The sequence below is a fragment of the Dipodomys ordii genome, unplaced genomic scaffold, assembly GCF_000151885.1.
Source record: "Dipodomys ordii isolate 6190 unplaced genomic scaffold, Dord_2.0 Scaffold19, whole genome shotgun sequence".
Classification (NCBI taxonomy): Eukaryota; Metazoa; Chordata; class Mammalia; order Rodentia; family Heteromyidae; genus Dipodomys; species Dipodomys ordii.
This window is the reverse complement of record NW_012267235.1, coordinates 1,804,957-1,818,025: the sequence shown is the minus strand read 5'-3', so window position 1 is coordinate 1,818,025 and position 13,069 is coordinate 1,804,957. Positions and strand designations below refer to the sequence as shown.

The window sequence follows — 13,069 nt, the reverse complement described above, 5'->3', positions numbered from 1 at the left end:
TGGCCGAGGCGCGGGACATCCCGGTCCTGCGGCCCCCGCGGCACAAGTTGGACGCCCTGTGCCGCTACCAGGTGCACCAGGGCGTGTGCATGGAGGTGAGCCCCCTGCGGCCCCGGCCTTACGCGGAAGCCCGGGAGGCCGCCCCAGACCACCACCACCACCACCGGCCACTGTGGCTTGTCTTGGAGGGGCTCCAGGATCCCCGGAACCTTGGGGCTGTGTTGCGTTCCGCTCACTTCCTCGGAGTGGACAAAGTCATCACCAGTCGGAGAAACAGGCACGGAGGTCCCTTATTCCCCTGTGTCCCCAACTTGGAGGGTGCAGCCTTGGTCCTCGGGTGAACCCTCTCCCCCGGCCTCCCCATCGCCAGAACTCTCACCCTTAAGCCTTGGGAGGCCGAGGGGGTGGTGGGCAGGGCACCGGGCTTGAGGTGACTCCGTTTAAAGTGGGGAACGGGGAACTCTTGCAGCTGCCCGCTCACGCCGGTAGTCAGCAAGGCCAGCGCGGGGGCTATGGAGGTGATGGACGTGTTCTCCACGGATGACCTGCCCGGTGTGTTGCAGGTAAATGGGGAAGCCTGCCTGGCTTGGCCTCTTTCAAGGGAATGGAAAGGGTTAGCTTGAAGCCCATCGGAAAAGAGAGGTCCCAGTTTTTAAGTACCTCAGTCAATCCTCTGCCCTTTCTGCAAGGATTAGGGCTCAGGGTCGCTCTCCCTGCTGAAGAACTCCTCAGTTATGCGCGTGCTGCTTTAGGTAGCTGGTGGGTAGGAGACCTGGATTCCCCGGGTTAGGGGAAAGCTTGAAAGGATCTTTGAACGAGGGATTTGTGTTCCTGGTGAGACTAGGAAGGGGCCAACTTCAGGAAGACTTTCTTGGGGCCCGCTGGAGTCTTTTCTGTGTTTCTCTTACTGGGGCACAAGGGGGCAGTATTGCCTCACATTTGGTTGCCCCCTTGACCATTCTTGACTGTTGAAAGAAGTTTCTTCTGCAAGTGGGGGTGGAATGCTTTGTGTTTTGTCTAGGAGAATGCTGTCCATATGCAAGCCATACATAATCTTAGGTTTTCTAGTAGCCACGTTGAAAATATAAGCAATACACAAGTGAAATTAGTTTTAGTATTTTACCCAGTATATCCAAACTCATGGTTCCAACATATGGATGGGCATTTAAAATATTAATGTATTAATGTAACATTTTACAGCTGAGTTAAAAAATTCTCACATGCAGCACATATCAATTTGGACTAGTCATGTGTCAATTACTCGGTAATAACATGCAGGTTGTGACTATTGTATTGAACAACATACATCTAGAGGTGTTTTCTGGATGTACCTTCTCATAGGGAGCCCCCATCAGGCAAACTGTGGCCAAGCCCTTGAACAAGTACCTCCTGAAGAAACAAAAATGAGCAGGGTGAAGTGCTCACTTGTAATCTACCAGCTTTTTGGGAGGCTAAAGCAGGAAGGTCATGAATTCAAAGCCAGCCTGAGCTATATAGAACAATCCTGACAGAGACAAAAACAAGGGCCTATTTGGAAGGTGTTGTAGGAAGTTCATGGTCTGAGGTTGACTCTGGCAAACAAAGCAAAAAGCTTAGGGGTGTGGCTCAAGTGGTAGAGCCCCTGCCTGGCAAGCAAGAGGCCTGAATTTCCTAGTACTGTCAAAAAAAAGGGGGGGAAGGAGGCTTGGAAGGTGGCTCAGTGGTAGAGTGCTTGCCTTGCATGCATGAGGCCCTGGGTTCGATTCCTCAGCACCACACAAGCAGAAAAAGCCGGAAGTGGCGCTGTGGCTCAAGTGATAGAGCTCTAGCCTTGAGCTGAAGAGCTCAGGGACAACACTCAAGCCCAGAGTTCAAGCCCCATGACCAAAAACTGACAAAGGAAAAAAAAAGTGGGGGGGGCGCATTTTTGAAAGCTTTGCATGTTTTAGTGAAAGCCAGATCCTTTCACTGGCCTTTGAAGTCCTAGGTGTCCATTGTTCTGTTTGGACAGCCTGCCTGCTGGCTGCTATACTAATCATCAGACATGCCGGGTAGGCATGGGACTTTGCATATGTAGATCTCCATGCCTGAAATATCCCCCTAGCTTTTTATAAGCTGCCCCTCATCATCTTGAAAGTCTACACTGAAATGTCACTTCAAGGAGGCCTTCAAGCCAGATGCTGGTAGCCCATGCCTATAATCCTAGCTGCTTAGGAGGCTGAGATCAGAGGATTGAGGTTCAAAGCCAGCCTGAGAAGGAAAGTCTGTGAGACTCATTTCCAATTAACTACTAAAAGGCCAGAAGGAGAACTGTGACTGACACAGGTGGTAAAGTACCAGTCTTGAGCAAAAAAAAAATAAAACACCTAAAGGATAATGCCCAGGTCCTGAGTTCAAGTCCTAGTACTGGTCAAAAAGCAAACAAAAAATACTTCAATCATCCTTCCACAAGTTTGGGATTTTATTCTGAGTTTTGTTTTGGCTCTACCCCAGATCCTAGACTAGAATCTGGTCTGGTTGAGGTGCTTAGCAACTTGATTAAATTGAATGGCTCTTGATGAAATTTGAGTGAATGCACACATGGCAAGACTAAACTACTTGCCCAGGGCTCTGATGATTTTGATGACCTAGAACATGATGTCTTTCCTCTTCCAGGCCAAAGCCCAGCAGGGCTGGCTTGTGGCTGGCACAGTGGGCTGCCTGGGGCCTAAGATCCCTCACTCTTCTCAGATCCCCATCATGAACTGCTTGGAGTTTGTCTGGGACCGGCCTACTCTCCTCGTGCTGGGTAGGTGCGTGCTCCTGCTTTTCTGTGGTCAGAGGCTCATTTCCCAAGAACCTCCAGCTGGGGTTCTCTAACCCTCTGACCCCTGGCCTGCAGGGAATGAAGGCTCTGGTCTGTCCCAGGAGGTGCTGGCCTCCTGCCAGCTTTTGCTCACCATCCTGCCTGGGCGTCCACTGCCTCTCGGGCTTGAGTCCTTGAATGTGTCTGTGGCTACAGGTAAGTGTACTTTTATTTCTTGCTAATGTTAACTTGTGTGTCAAAGAACCTTATTTATATTCATGGGCCTGCTTCTCCTCTGCCTCTCTTCCCTCTCCTTGTGCAGGAATTCTTCTTCACGCCATCTGCAGCCAGAGGAAAGGTCTCCCTGTAGAGGAGGAGAGAGGGCAGCTTCTCCAGGACCCTCAAGATCCTTCGGCTATGTTTGAAAGAGTCACAGTGGCTCAGCACTCAGCATTGTCTTCAGAGTCAGAAAAACAGAGCCCAAGTGGGGGCTGACTTGGCCTGTCTGAATTGGTCCTGTGCTGGAGTTGGGATGGGTTGCACGTATCTCCACGGGCTCTCAAGATTCTGCCAGAGTGTGTGTCCAAGCCTTTGTTAAAGATGTTAATTTAATTCCAGGCTAGGATGGGATGGAGGGTTTCTGTTTTCCCAGGCCTGGATGGGAAAGCAAGGCATCAGAAGGAAGCTGGACAGCCCAGGCCAGAGGGCTGTGGAAAATGAGGGCTTGTGGATGTGGAAGAGGCCCAAAGACCTTCCTGTGGGGTAACAAGTGCACCCTTTCCCCCAGGCTTGTTGAGGATCAAATAAAACCACCTGGTGTTCAGCTGACACTCAACAAATGGGTATTCTCTCTGGTTCTTCCATTAGGTGGCAGCCTTGCTCTTTGGTCCACAGTTTTCTTATGGAAGCTTTTGCAGACGCCTAGAGGGAAGACTCCTGGCTGCAGCCTTACTAGAAAATAAGCACTCCTTACCCCAACACACACACACACACACACACACACACACACGCACACACACACACACCACTACCACCACCACCACCACCTTAGCACTCCTTACCCCAACACACACACACTACTACCACCACCACCACCTTGTCACTTAGTGACTGTCAGTCCTGCTCTGTGGAAGGGATTCCTGACCCAAAGCCCTCACCTTTAAGGCTCTGGTGGTAAGGAGGGCATTGCTGTTTGTTGTGCAACCCAGGCAGGTTCAGCCTCAGTCAGCTCACAGGTGGATCAGAAGCTGCAAGTGGTGTCCTCCATCTTGGCTGCACATCGGAGCCCACAGTAACAGCTCTCAACAAATAAACATACATGAATAGATGAAGCCAACACTGCCACCAGACTGAGTGCCACACAACCAGTAGAATTTTATTATTATTTTCCTTCTAAGTCATTCTCACTGTATAGCTCAGGCTGTCTTGGAACTTAGTCTAAGCTAGCATCAAACTCAAGAGCCTCCTGCCTTAGCCTTTCAAGTGCTTGGGGTTACAAGTGTGTTACATCATGCTCCAAGCTAAGCATTAGCATAAACTTCCAAGGCCGAAAACCACTAGAGCATAGTTTTTCATCCTCATCTTTCTGGAGTTTGGGTCAGGCTTTTATTTTTTTCCTTTTGGTGCTACTACTAGGAGACTCCTATTTCATAAACTACTCAGAAAAATGCTGGAAGTGGTACTGTTGCTCAAATGGTGGAGCACTAGCCTTGAGCAGAAGACTTCAGAGACAGTGCCCAAGCCCTGAATTCAAGCCCCATGATGGGAAAACAAACAAAACCCACCTAGTTGATTATTGTGCTGCTGGGTTCAAGAATCACAGACCTAAATGGATGTGGTGGCCATGCCTATGACCCCAGTGCTCTGGAGGCTGAGGAGGAGAGTTATGATATTGAGGCCAGCCTATGTTAAATAGTGAGACCTGGTATCAAACACCACCACAACAATAAAAAGGCAGAATTGATGGCCTTTGAGCTAACTGCTCATGTGGGGAAAGAGTTACATATTCATTTACACCTAGAAGCGCCTTCACACCTGTGCTCTTTGAGCTCTTATAGGAAAGCTTGGGTCAGGAGGACATTTGAGCTTTCCTCTTAGGGTCTTTGGAAGATGCAGGCCTCAATCCTGGCTCCTTAGGATCTTACCTAGATACCTCTTGGCCTCCTCATCTGTAAGACAGGCATAATGCCAGTAATACTGGCTCATTGGACCTCTCCCAGTAGGAAAATTATGAAATAATGAGAGAATATCAGTAAGAATTTTCTGTTGGGCTGGGACTGTAGCTGTTCACCCTTGGACTAGCACATAATGCAAACGTTGTGTGACACATAATTTTATGTGTCACCTTCACTGGGTCATGGGGGTGCCCAGCTATTTGATTAAACATTGAGCTTAAATCAGACTGAGGGTAGATTGACCAAGCTAATGTAGGTGGGCTACCACTAGTCAGCTGATGGCCTGAATAAAACAAAAGACTGTCCTCCCAGATAAGAAAATTCTTTCTGATTTCAGACTCAACTGAAACATCCATTTTTTTTTCCCCTGTTCTTCATCCTGCTGACCTTTAGCCAGGAAGTATGCCATGGGCTCTCCTGTTTCTCACACCATCTACTCTCCTGGGGCTTGCCTACCTCTACAATATGTGTCAGTTCCTCACAGTCAATGTACACACACACACACACACACACACACACACACACACACACACACACACACAGCTCTGATGAACATGAAAGCAGGTGTCCCCATACTCCTGCATGTGGGGTACAGAGCTGCACTCTGTACTCTGTTCTCTAGGAATAGGCCCCCCGCATGGAACCTGCAAGCCAGTGGGGTGAAGTCTGAAGAGAACAGTGGTTAGGAGCAGGGCCCTGGCTGTTAGCCCCTGTTGGCTTGCTAGTGGTGTAAATGTGGGCATACCCATTAAATCCCAGGCTTGTCATTCTCTCTAAGGTGGGGTGACAGTAGTTTCCATTCTGAGAGAGTGGTTCACGGGTTGGGAATGTGGCTTAATGGTAGAGTGCTTGCTTGCCTAGCATGCATGAAGCCCTGGGTTCGATTCCTCAGAACCACAGTAACAGAAAAAACTGCAAGTGGTACTGTGGCTCAAGTGGTACAGTGCTAGCTTTGAGCAAAAGAAGCTCAGGGACAGTGCCCAGGCCCTGAGTTCAAGCCCCAGCCTGTGCTTCTGAAGGAAGCTCTCAGCCCCAGGCCTGAGGGAGGATGGTGGCTGTCCTTGGCACTGGGGCTGGCCTCAGTTTCCCCATAGGCTCTAGGATCCCTTTGAGCTGCAACACATCATGATTTACCCTGTTACTCCTGACAGGAATTGGGGAGGGACGAGGTTGAGGGATGTTTGGAGGCTCATTTTTGCCAGACTCTCCTTTTTCCCTCCCTCTTCAGCAAGATTGAGGGCTGACCAGCATCCCCCACAGCTGAATAGAGGTCACACCCTTAGTTCCCCATCCTAGGCTGGAATCTATTTTTAGCAACAGGCTAAATTGTCAAACCTTTCTCCCAGCAGTTTGAGGTCCTAAATAAGACACTCGCCCCTCCCGTCCCCACCCTCCCACTAGCTCCTGCAGGGCCAGGCACCAGGGATCCCCACAGTTTGTAAATGTAATCAACCTTGAGGTCGCTCACTTCCACAGGTGCAATTAGCATGCCCATCTGCTAATCCCTGATTAATGATGTTTACAAACAAGGCACTCCACTCCCGGGGCTGCTACTCCTTCTTGTCACTGTTGGGAGGTGGGGGTCTTTGCAGAAACCCCTTCCTACTGGAGGCCTATTGCCAGCATCCCTGGCGGTGGGCACAGCTGGAGGTCTGCCACCCCCCATTCTCATTGCAAACGTGTGGAAGCAGAAGCCTGGGACAATCAGGAGGGGAGGGGGCCGAGGTTGGGATTTTGCTCAGCCTTCCTCCTGCCCAATTCTGCAACTTCAAGGACCAGACACAATGGGCATGCAGCCTTTATTCCTTACCCCAGCACCCTCCAGGGGTGGGGTCCTTGGTTGGGCATATGTCAGGGTCAGGTCTCCAAAAGCACAAAGAACACTAACCTCTTGGGGATGGGAGGAAAGGGCCTCGCTATGAATCCCAGGCTGGTCTGAAGTTTGACATGCTTCTATCTCAACCTCTGGAGTGCTGGGATTACAGGTATGCACCATCATACCAGGCCAGAGAACAGATTTGTGAGCTAGTAGTCCTGAGTCCCAATGTTGGCTGGCTTTAGCCAAATAGTTTGAACTGGATGAACCTCAATTTCTTCTGCAAAAGAGAGATAAAAATAGTACTTACCATCATGTGTAAGGTTTCTAGGTGAGGATAATAGGGTATGTGGGAAAGACAGTGCAGCATTGGGGATACTAGGTACTCAAGAAATGTGAGTGTGTGTGTGTGTGTGTGTGTGTGTGCTGCAATGAAAATACTAATTAGTGATGCGATTGAATGGCGGCTTCTGAAGCTAGGGGTATGTATGTAAAGCCTCCCCCCTCCCCCCTCTCTAGGGAGAAGGGCAGGTCCCAGCTCATTACTGGTGGGGGCTGAGGTAGAGGTGTCAGATTGGAATCACTACTGGGCCTGTTTGCAGCTTCCCTGTTTCATTAACACCTTCCTGGTGGTCTTGGCCTTATCTCACTGTGGGGGGCAAGGGGTGCTCCAGAAATGTCTGAATGCCTCCTACACAGCCTCCAGCCCACTACCCTCCATTTCCAGGCGTATGTCCCAGAATTCTACACAGGGGTGGGGTTTACAACCAGGAAGCTGTCTCCCTTTCCTGAAGGTCCTACAAACATGCTAGAGGGATCCATCTTTTATTCTCTCTCACCTACCTCTAATCCTTAGGTTCAAGGCCCCCTGTACCCAAAGCCTGCAATTTTTCCTTCCTTTGCAATGCTGCCTTGACTTGGTCTTCAATCCTCCTCTCCCCTTCTTAGCTGGATGGTCTCAGGCAAGCCACTTATCATTTGCTTTTTTTCTGTACTAGAGGTGCCACTCTGGGCAAGGGGGACCTTAGTATAGCCCAGACATGTGTGTGTGTGTGTGTGTGTGTGTGTGTGTGTGTGTGTGTGTGTGTGTGTGTGTGCGCACGCATGCCCATACTGGGGCTTGAATTCAGAACCTGGGTCTCTTGCTTAGCTTTTTCCCCTCAAGACTGGTGCTCTATTACTTGAGCCACATCTCCATTTTCGGCTCTTTGCTTGTTAATTAAAGATAAGAGTCCCATGGACTTCCTGTTTGATTGGTTTTGAACCATAATCTTCAGATCTCAGCCTCCTGAGTAGGTAGGATTATAGGCATGAGCCACCAGTGCTCTGCACAGCCCAGAAATTGAATTGGTAACAATGGTTACTTGACTATGAGCAAAACTGCTCTCAGTTAACCTTTGGCCTGGTGCTGGTGGCTCACGTCTGTAATCCTAGCTACTCAGGAGGCTGAGATCTGAGGATCACAGTTCAAAGCCAGCCCAGGCAGGAAAGTCCATGAGACTCTCCAATAAACCATCAGAAAACTGGAAGTGGTGCTGTGTCTTAAGTGGTAGAGCACTTGCCTTGAGCTGAAGAGCTGAGGGACAGCACCCAGGCCCAGAGTTCAAGCCCATGACTGACAAAAAAACCCCCAGAAACCCAAAGCCCCCAAACCCCACCACCTATCCTTTGAAATATGGAACCTTGTTTAGTGTGCCTGGGTAGGTGCAGGGAGAGATTCAGGGCCATCAGCATGTCCCAAGAAACAGGAAAAGAGCTGAGCTCCATGCCTTTCCAAATTGTCCTGCTTATTGCCCAGCCTGCAAAGAAAGGGTCCCTTTGCTGAGTTGGAACCAGGAACTTTGGACCTCAGGTTACCCCTGCACAGATAAGGTGGGAAGAGGGAGACTCCATGGAAATCCTGTCCTGACCCTGCCATGTCATCTTTGCCACAAGATTGCATTGAGGAGGACACCCTTCACCAACTGCATGGGCTTGGAGATAAGGACCTGGCCTCTCTTGCCCACCCCACTAGCCTGCCCTTTGTCCCTCAGACCCCCTGCTTTTTTGGCTGTGGTTTCTAAGTATCAATGGGAGACTCCATAAGAAACCATGTCTTTTTTTTTCTTTCTTTCTTTTTCTTTTTTGTGGTTGACTTGCAACCTCAGAGAAACTTCCCTGGCCTGAACTGTTCTTCTTAGAAAGACTGGACTCCATCTCTTCTTCCAAGTAGCCATATAGGTCCCTGGTCCCTGAAGTCAGGGCTCTCTTTATTTTGTACCCTGGTACCCTAGGTCCTTGTACCCTGATGTTTCTTTCTTTCTTTTCTTTTTTTGTCTGTTTTAGGGCTTGAGCTCTGGGCCTGGGTGCTGTCCCTCAGCTCTTCAGCTCAAGGCTAGCGCTCTACCACTTGAGTCACAGCGCCACTTCTGGTTTTCTGGTAGTTTATTGAGGATCAGAGTCTCACTGACTTTCCTGCCTGGGCTGGCTTTGAACCCTGATCCTCAGATCTCAGCTTCCTGAGTAGCTAGGATGACAGGCATGAGCCACCAGCGCCCGGTTCCCTGATGTTTCAAAATGAGGACTGGACAAGTGAAGGAGTCCTGAGGTTGGAGGCTGATTGCCTCCTCGTTCGCTGCGGTGGACTAGAGGGCCAAATCCCTGATTACATGGCCAGCCAGCCTTGACTGTCCCCTTTCAGACTGCATCACAAATTATCCCCGACCACAGCTGCTCTCCATTCTCTGGAACAAGGGAGCTAATTGAGGGCTAGAGGGGGGAGTTCTCTGTAGGTCTCCCCACCCAGCCTCTGGGCTCTGCTGAGACCATCTGCACCCATGCCTGGCACAGATGGCTCTTCCCACGGTGGGGTAGCAGAGGGGTGGGGCGGGGGTGGAGGCAGCAGTAGGTGCTGTGCTAAGGGTTGGATCTTACCCAAATCTAGGCCTGTACCTAAACCATCTCAACCTGCGGGAGATGGGACCTCACAGTTGTGTGCTTGGAGCAGGAGGAATATGATGATAGTGATGGTGATGGAATATACAGTCACATCTACCAGCCCACAGTGTGACTTGCTTCATCTTACTTAATCTTTTCCCCCCCCCCCATCCTGGTGCTTGAATTCTGGGCTTGGGTGCTGTTCCTGAGCTTCTTTTGCTCAAGGCTAGCACTCTACCACTTGAGCCACAGTGCCACTTCTGGCTTTTTCTGAGTACTTTTTGGAGATAAAAGAGTCTCACAGACTTTCCTGCCTGAGCTGGCTTTGAACTGCAATCCCCAGATCAGTTTCCTGAGTAGCAAGGATTATAGGCGTGAGCTACCAGCACCAGCTTCACTTAATCTTCTTTCCTTTATTTTTTTGAGGTGATGGTGGTGGGGTGGGTTGAGCTCAGGGCCTCGCACCTGCCTGACAAGAGCTCTGTCACTTGAGCCATACCTTTTTGCTTTTAGTTTGTTTCTCAAAATAGATTCTTACTGAGGCTGGGAATGTGGCTCAGTGGTAGAGTGCATGCCTTGCATGTATGAGGCCCTGGGTTTGATTCTTCAGCACCACATAAGCAAAAAGAAAAAAAGCTGGAAGTGGTGCCATGGCTCAAGTGGGAGAGCACTAGCCTTGAGCTGAAGAGCTGAGGGACAGCGCCCAGGCCCAGAGTTCAGGCCCCATGACCGGACCCCAAAAAATAAAAAAATAAAATAAAAAGATGGGTTCTTACTAACATTGAACTCTGAACCTCGTGTCTATGCCTCTGCTGGAATTAGGAGCCTGCTCCCCTATACTCAGCCCACCTCATCTAATCTTTAGATACTTTGCAGTAGACACTCTTAGGACCTTTGGTTTACAGATGAGGAATTGATGAGCACTAAGTGTAAGAGTCTTAGTGCAGGGTTGAGACACCTCCACTCAGCTTCCCACTAGGGTGTGTGTGTGTGTGTGTGTTGTGTGTGTGTGTGGTTTTGAGATTTACAGTGACAGCTCAGGGCTGCTATGAAATGCTGCAGGGAGTCCAACTCATAGAGATGCAGAATTGAGTTCAAATCCTGGCTCTGCTCCCAGACCAAAGGGGAGATCCTCCAGACTTTGTGGAAGTTTCTTAGCTTCTGAGCCCAGATTCCCCCTGTGAAGCAATAACCACTTTGTCCCATGGCTCAGAGAAGACACCTGGGGCCCTGGGAAGCTGTCACCATATCTTTACCTTGAGCTTCTTCTCCCTCTTTCTCCGGGTGGGGTCTCCCTTTGTGACTGCCTCTCTATCTGGCATCTCCTCACCCCTCTCTGTCTTCTGATTATCTCTATCCTGTCTGATTGGCCTGGGTCTGTCACTGGGGCTCTCTGTAGATGCTCCCTCTCTGGCCTGTGTCTGCCCTCTCTGCCAGTCCTGGCCTTGCCTCTCCCCTGGCTCTGTTACCCTGAGGGCTGATCGATGGCAGCCGCTGGTTATTGATCTGGGTGGGCATCCAAGTGTGGCTGCCTGAGGCTGGTATTGATGGACAGAATTGGTGCTGAGGCTGAGGTGGAGTGAGGCTGGAGAGCCTGGGGTGGCAGAGGTAGTAGCTTTACTTTCCCCCCCTGCCAGATCTGGGAGCAGGGGGTCCTTAAAGCTATAGACCTCACTAGGATGGAGTGGAGGGTGGGGAGAAGGGTTTCTGTAGATAGAAGGCCAAGGCCTAGCTCATGTTAAAAAGTACCTATTGAAGCTGGGTGTGGTGGCTCACACCTGTAATCTTAGCTACTGAGGAGGCCGAGATTTGAGGATCATAGTTCAAAGCCAGCCTGGTCAGGAAAGTCCGTGAGACTCTAATCTCCAATAAACCACCAGAAAACTGGAAGTGGCACTGTGGCTCAAGTGGTAGAGTATTAGTCTTGAGCTGAACAGCTGAGGGACAGCATCCAGGCCCAGAGTTCAAGCCCTATGAGCAACCAAAAAAAAAAAAAAGTACCTATTGGATACTTACTATGTGCCAGCTAGGGATATAGCAGTAAGCAAGTAAAAATAACAACAATAATAATGGGATGGGCATGGTGGGCTCATGCCTATAATCTCAGCTACTTGTGAGGCAGAGATTAGGATTGAGGTTCCAGGTCAGCTCAAGCAAAGATGTTATTAAAACCCTTTGGCAAAAAAAAAAAAAAGTATATGTCTGTAACCCCAGCTACAAAGGAGGCATTGGTAGGAAGATCACAATCTGAGGCAAGTGTTGGCAGTAAATAAATAAATAAATAAATGTGAGATTCTATTTGAAAAATAATGAAAACAAAAGGAGGCTGGAGGTATGACTCAAATGGTAGAGCACCTGCCTAGTAGTGCCAAAATGTAAAAAAAAAAAAAAAAAGGAAAAAGAAATTAAAAAAGTGAAATCATATGCATGTTATAGATAAAAATAGTGGAACAGATAAAATTGTACAATTGTACAATTTTATTTTATTTTTTTCTTTTTTGGGGTCCAGTCGTGGGCCTTAGCTCTGGGCCTGGGCACTGTCCCTCAGCTCTTCAGCTCAAGGCTAGCGCTCTACCACTTGAGCCACAGCGCCACTTCCGGCTTTTTTTTTCTGCTTATGTGGTGCTGAGGAATCGAGCCCAGGGCCTTATGCATGCAAGGCAAGCGCTCTACCACTGAGCCACCTTCCCAGCCCCCAATTGTACAATTTTAAAGATGTTAAAGAGGGGCTGGGAAGGTGGCTCAGTGATAGAGTGCTTGCCTAGCATGCATGAAGCCCTAGGTTCGCTTCCTCAGTACCACATACACAGAAAAAGCCAGAAGTGGCGCTGTGGCTCAAGTGATAGAGTACTAACCTTGAGCAAATAGAAGCTCAGGGACAGAGCTCAGGACCTGAGTTCAAGTCCCAGGACTTGGGGCGGGGGGGTGGGGGGGATGTTAAAGAGCATGATGCTGAGGGATAGGAAGGATGGGCCATCTGAAGCCTCCAGGGGCAGTGGAAACATCAAGTGCAAGGGCCTGTGGTGAAGACATGGTGGGCATCCTCTAGGCTGAGCCAAGAGGCCAGTGAGGGTGGATGTGGCTGGAGGGAGTGGGGAAGGGGAGGGCAGGATGTGGGATGGGAGCAGGGGAATGCAGGCTGGCAGGGCTGGGCCTGGAAAGTCAAGCCCAGGGCTGACAGCTGCCCAATTCCAGACTGAAATGTGGCAGCCTCCACCCACAGTAGATTCTAGAACATTGTTCCATTGTGTGCTACTCTAGCTGTGCCACAAAGAGGATTGTCCTAGGCACTGTCTTCTCAGAAAGATAGTACTCACAACAGCCGTGGGAGTTAGGTGCTGTCACCTAGACATGGGAGACTGAGGCTCCAAGACAACTTGCCCAGAAAATCGAGGGGCT

At 49.7% G+C, this 13,069-nt stretch overlaps 1 protein-coding gene across 1 annotated transcript in view; it reads left to right on the top strand.

Annotated features, from left to right (window-relative positions):
- Mrm1 (mitochondrial rRNA methyltransferase 1 homolog (S. cerevisiae)) overlaps positions 1 to 3,582 on the top strand; it is a 4,164-nt gene extending 582 nt beyond the window's left edge. The window contains exons 2-6 of the mRNA XM_013013076.1: positions 3 to 277; positions 470 to 563; positions 2,635 to 2,767; positions 2,861 to 2,980; positions 3,087 to 3,582. Of these exons, the coding sequence (XP_012868530.1) occupies positions 3 to 277; positions 470 to 563; positions 2,635 to 2,767; positions 2,861 to 2,980; positions 3,087 to 3,259 (795 nt within the window). The 3' untranslated portion in view covers positions 3,260 to 3,582. The remainder of the gene's footprint in view (positions 1 to 2; positions 278 to 469; positions 564 to 2,634; positions 2,768 to 2,860; positions 2,981 to 3,086) is intronic.
- Positions 3,583 to 13,069: the final 9,487 nt, after the last annotated feature.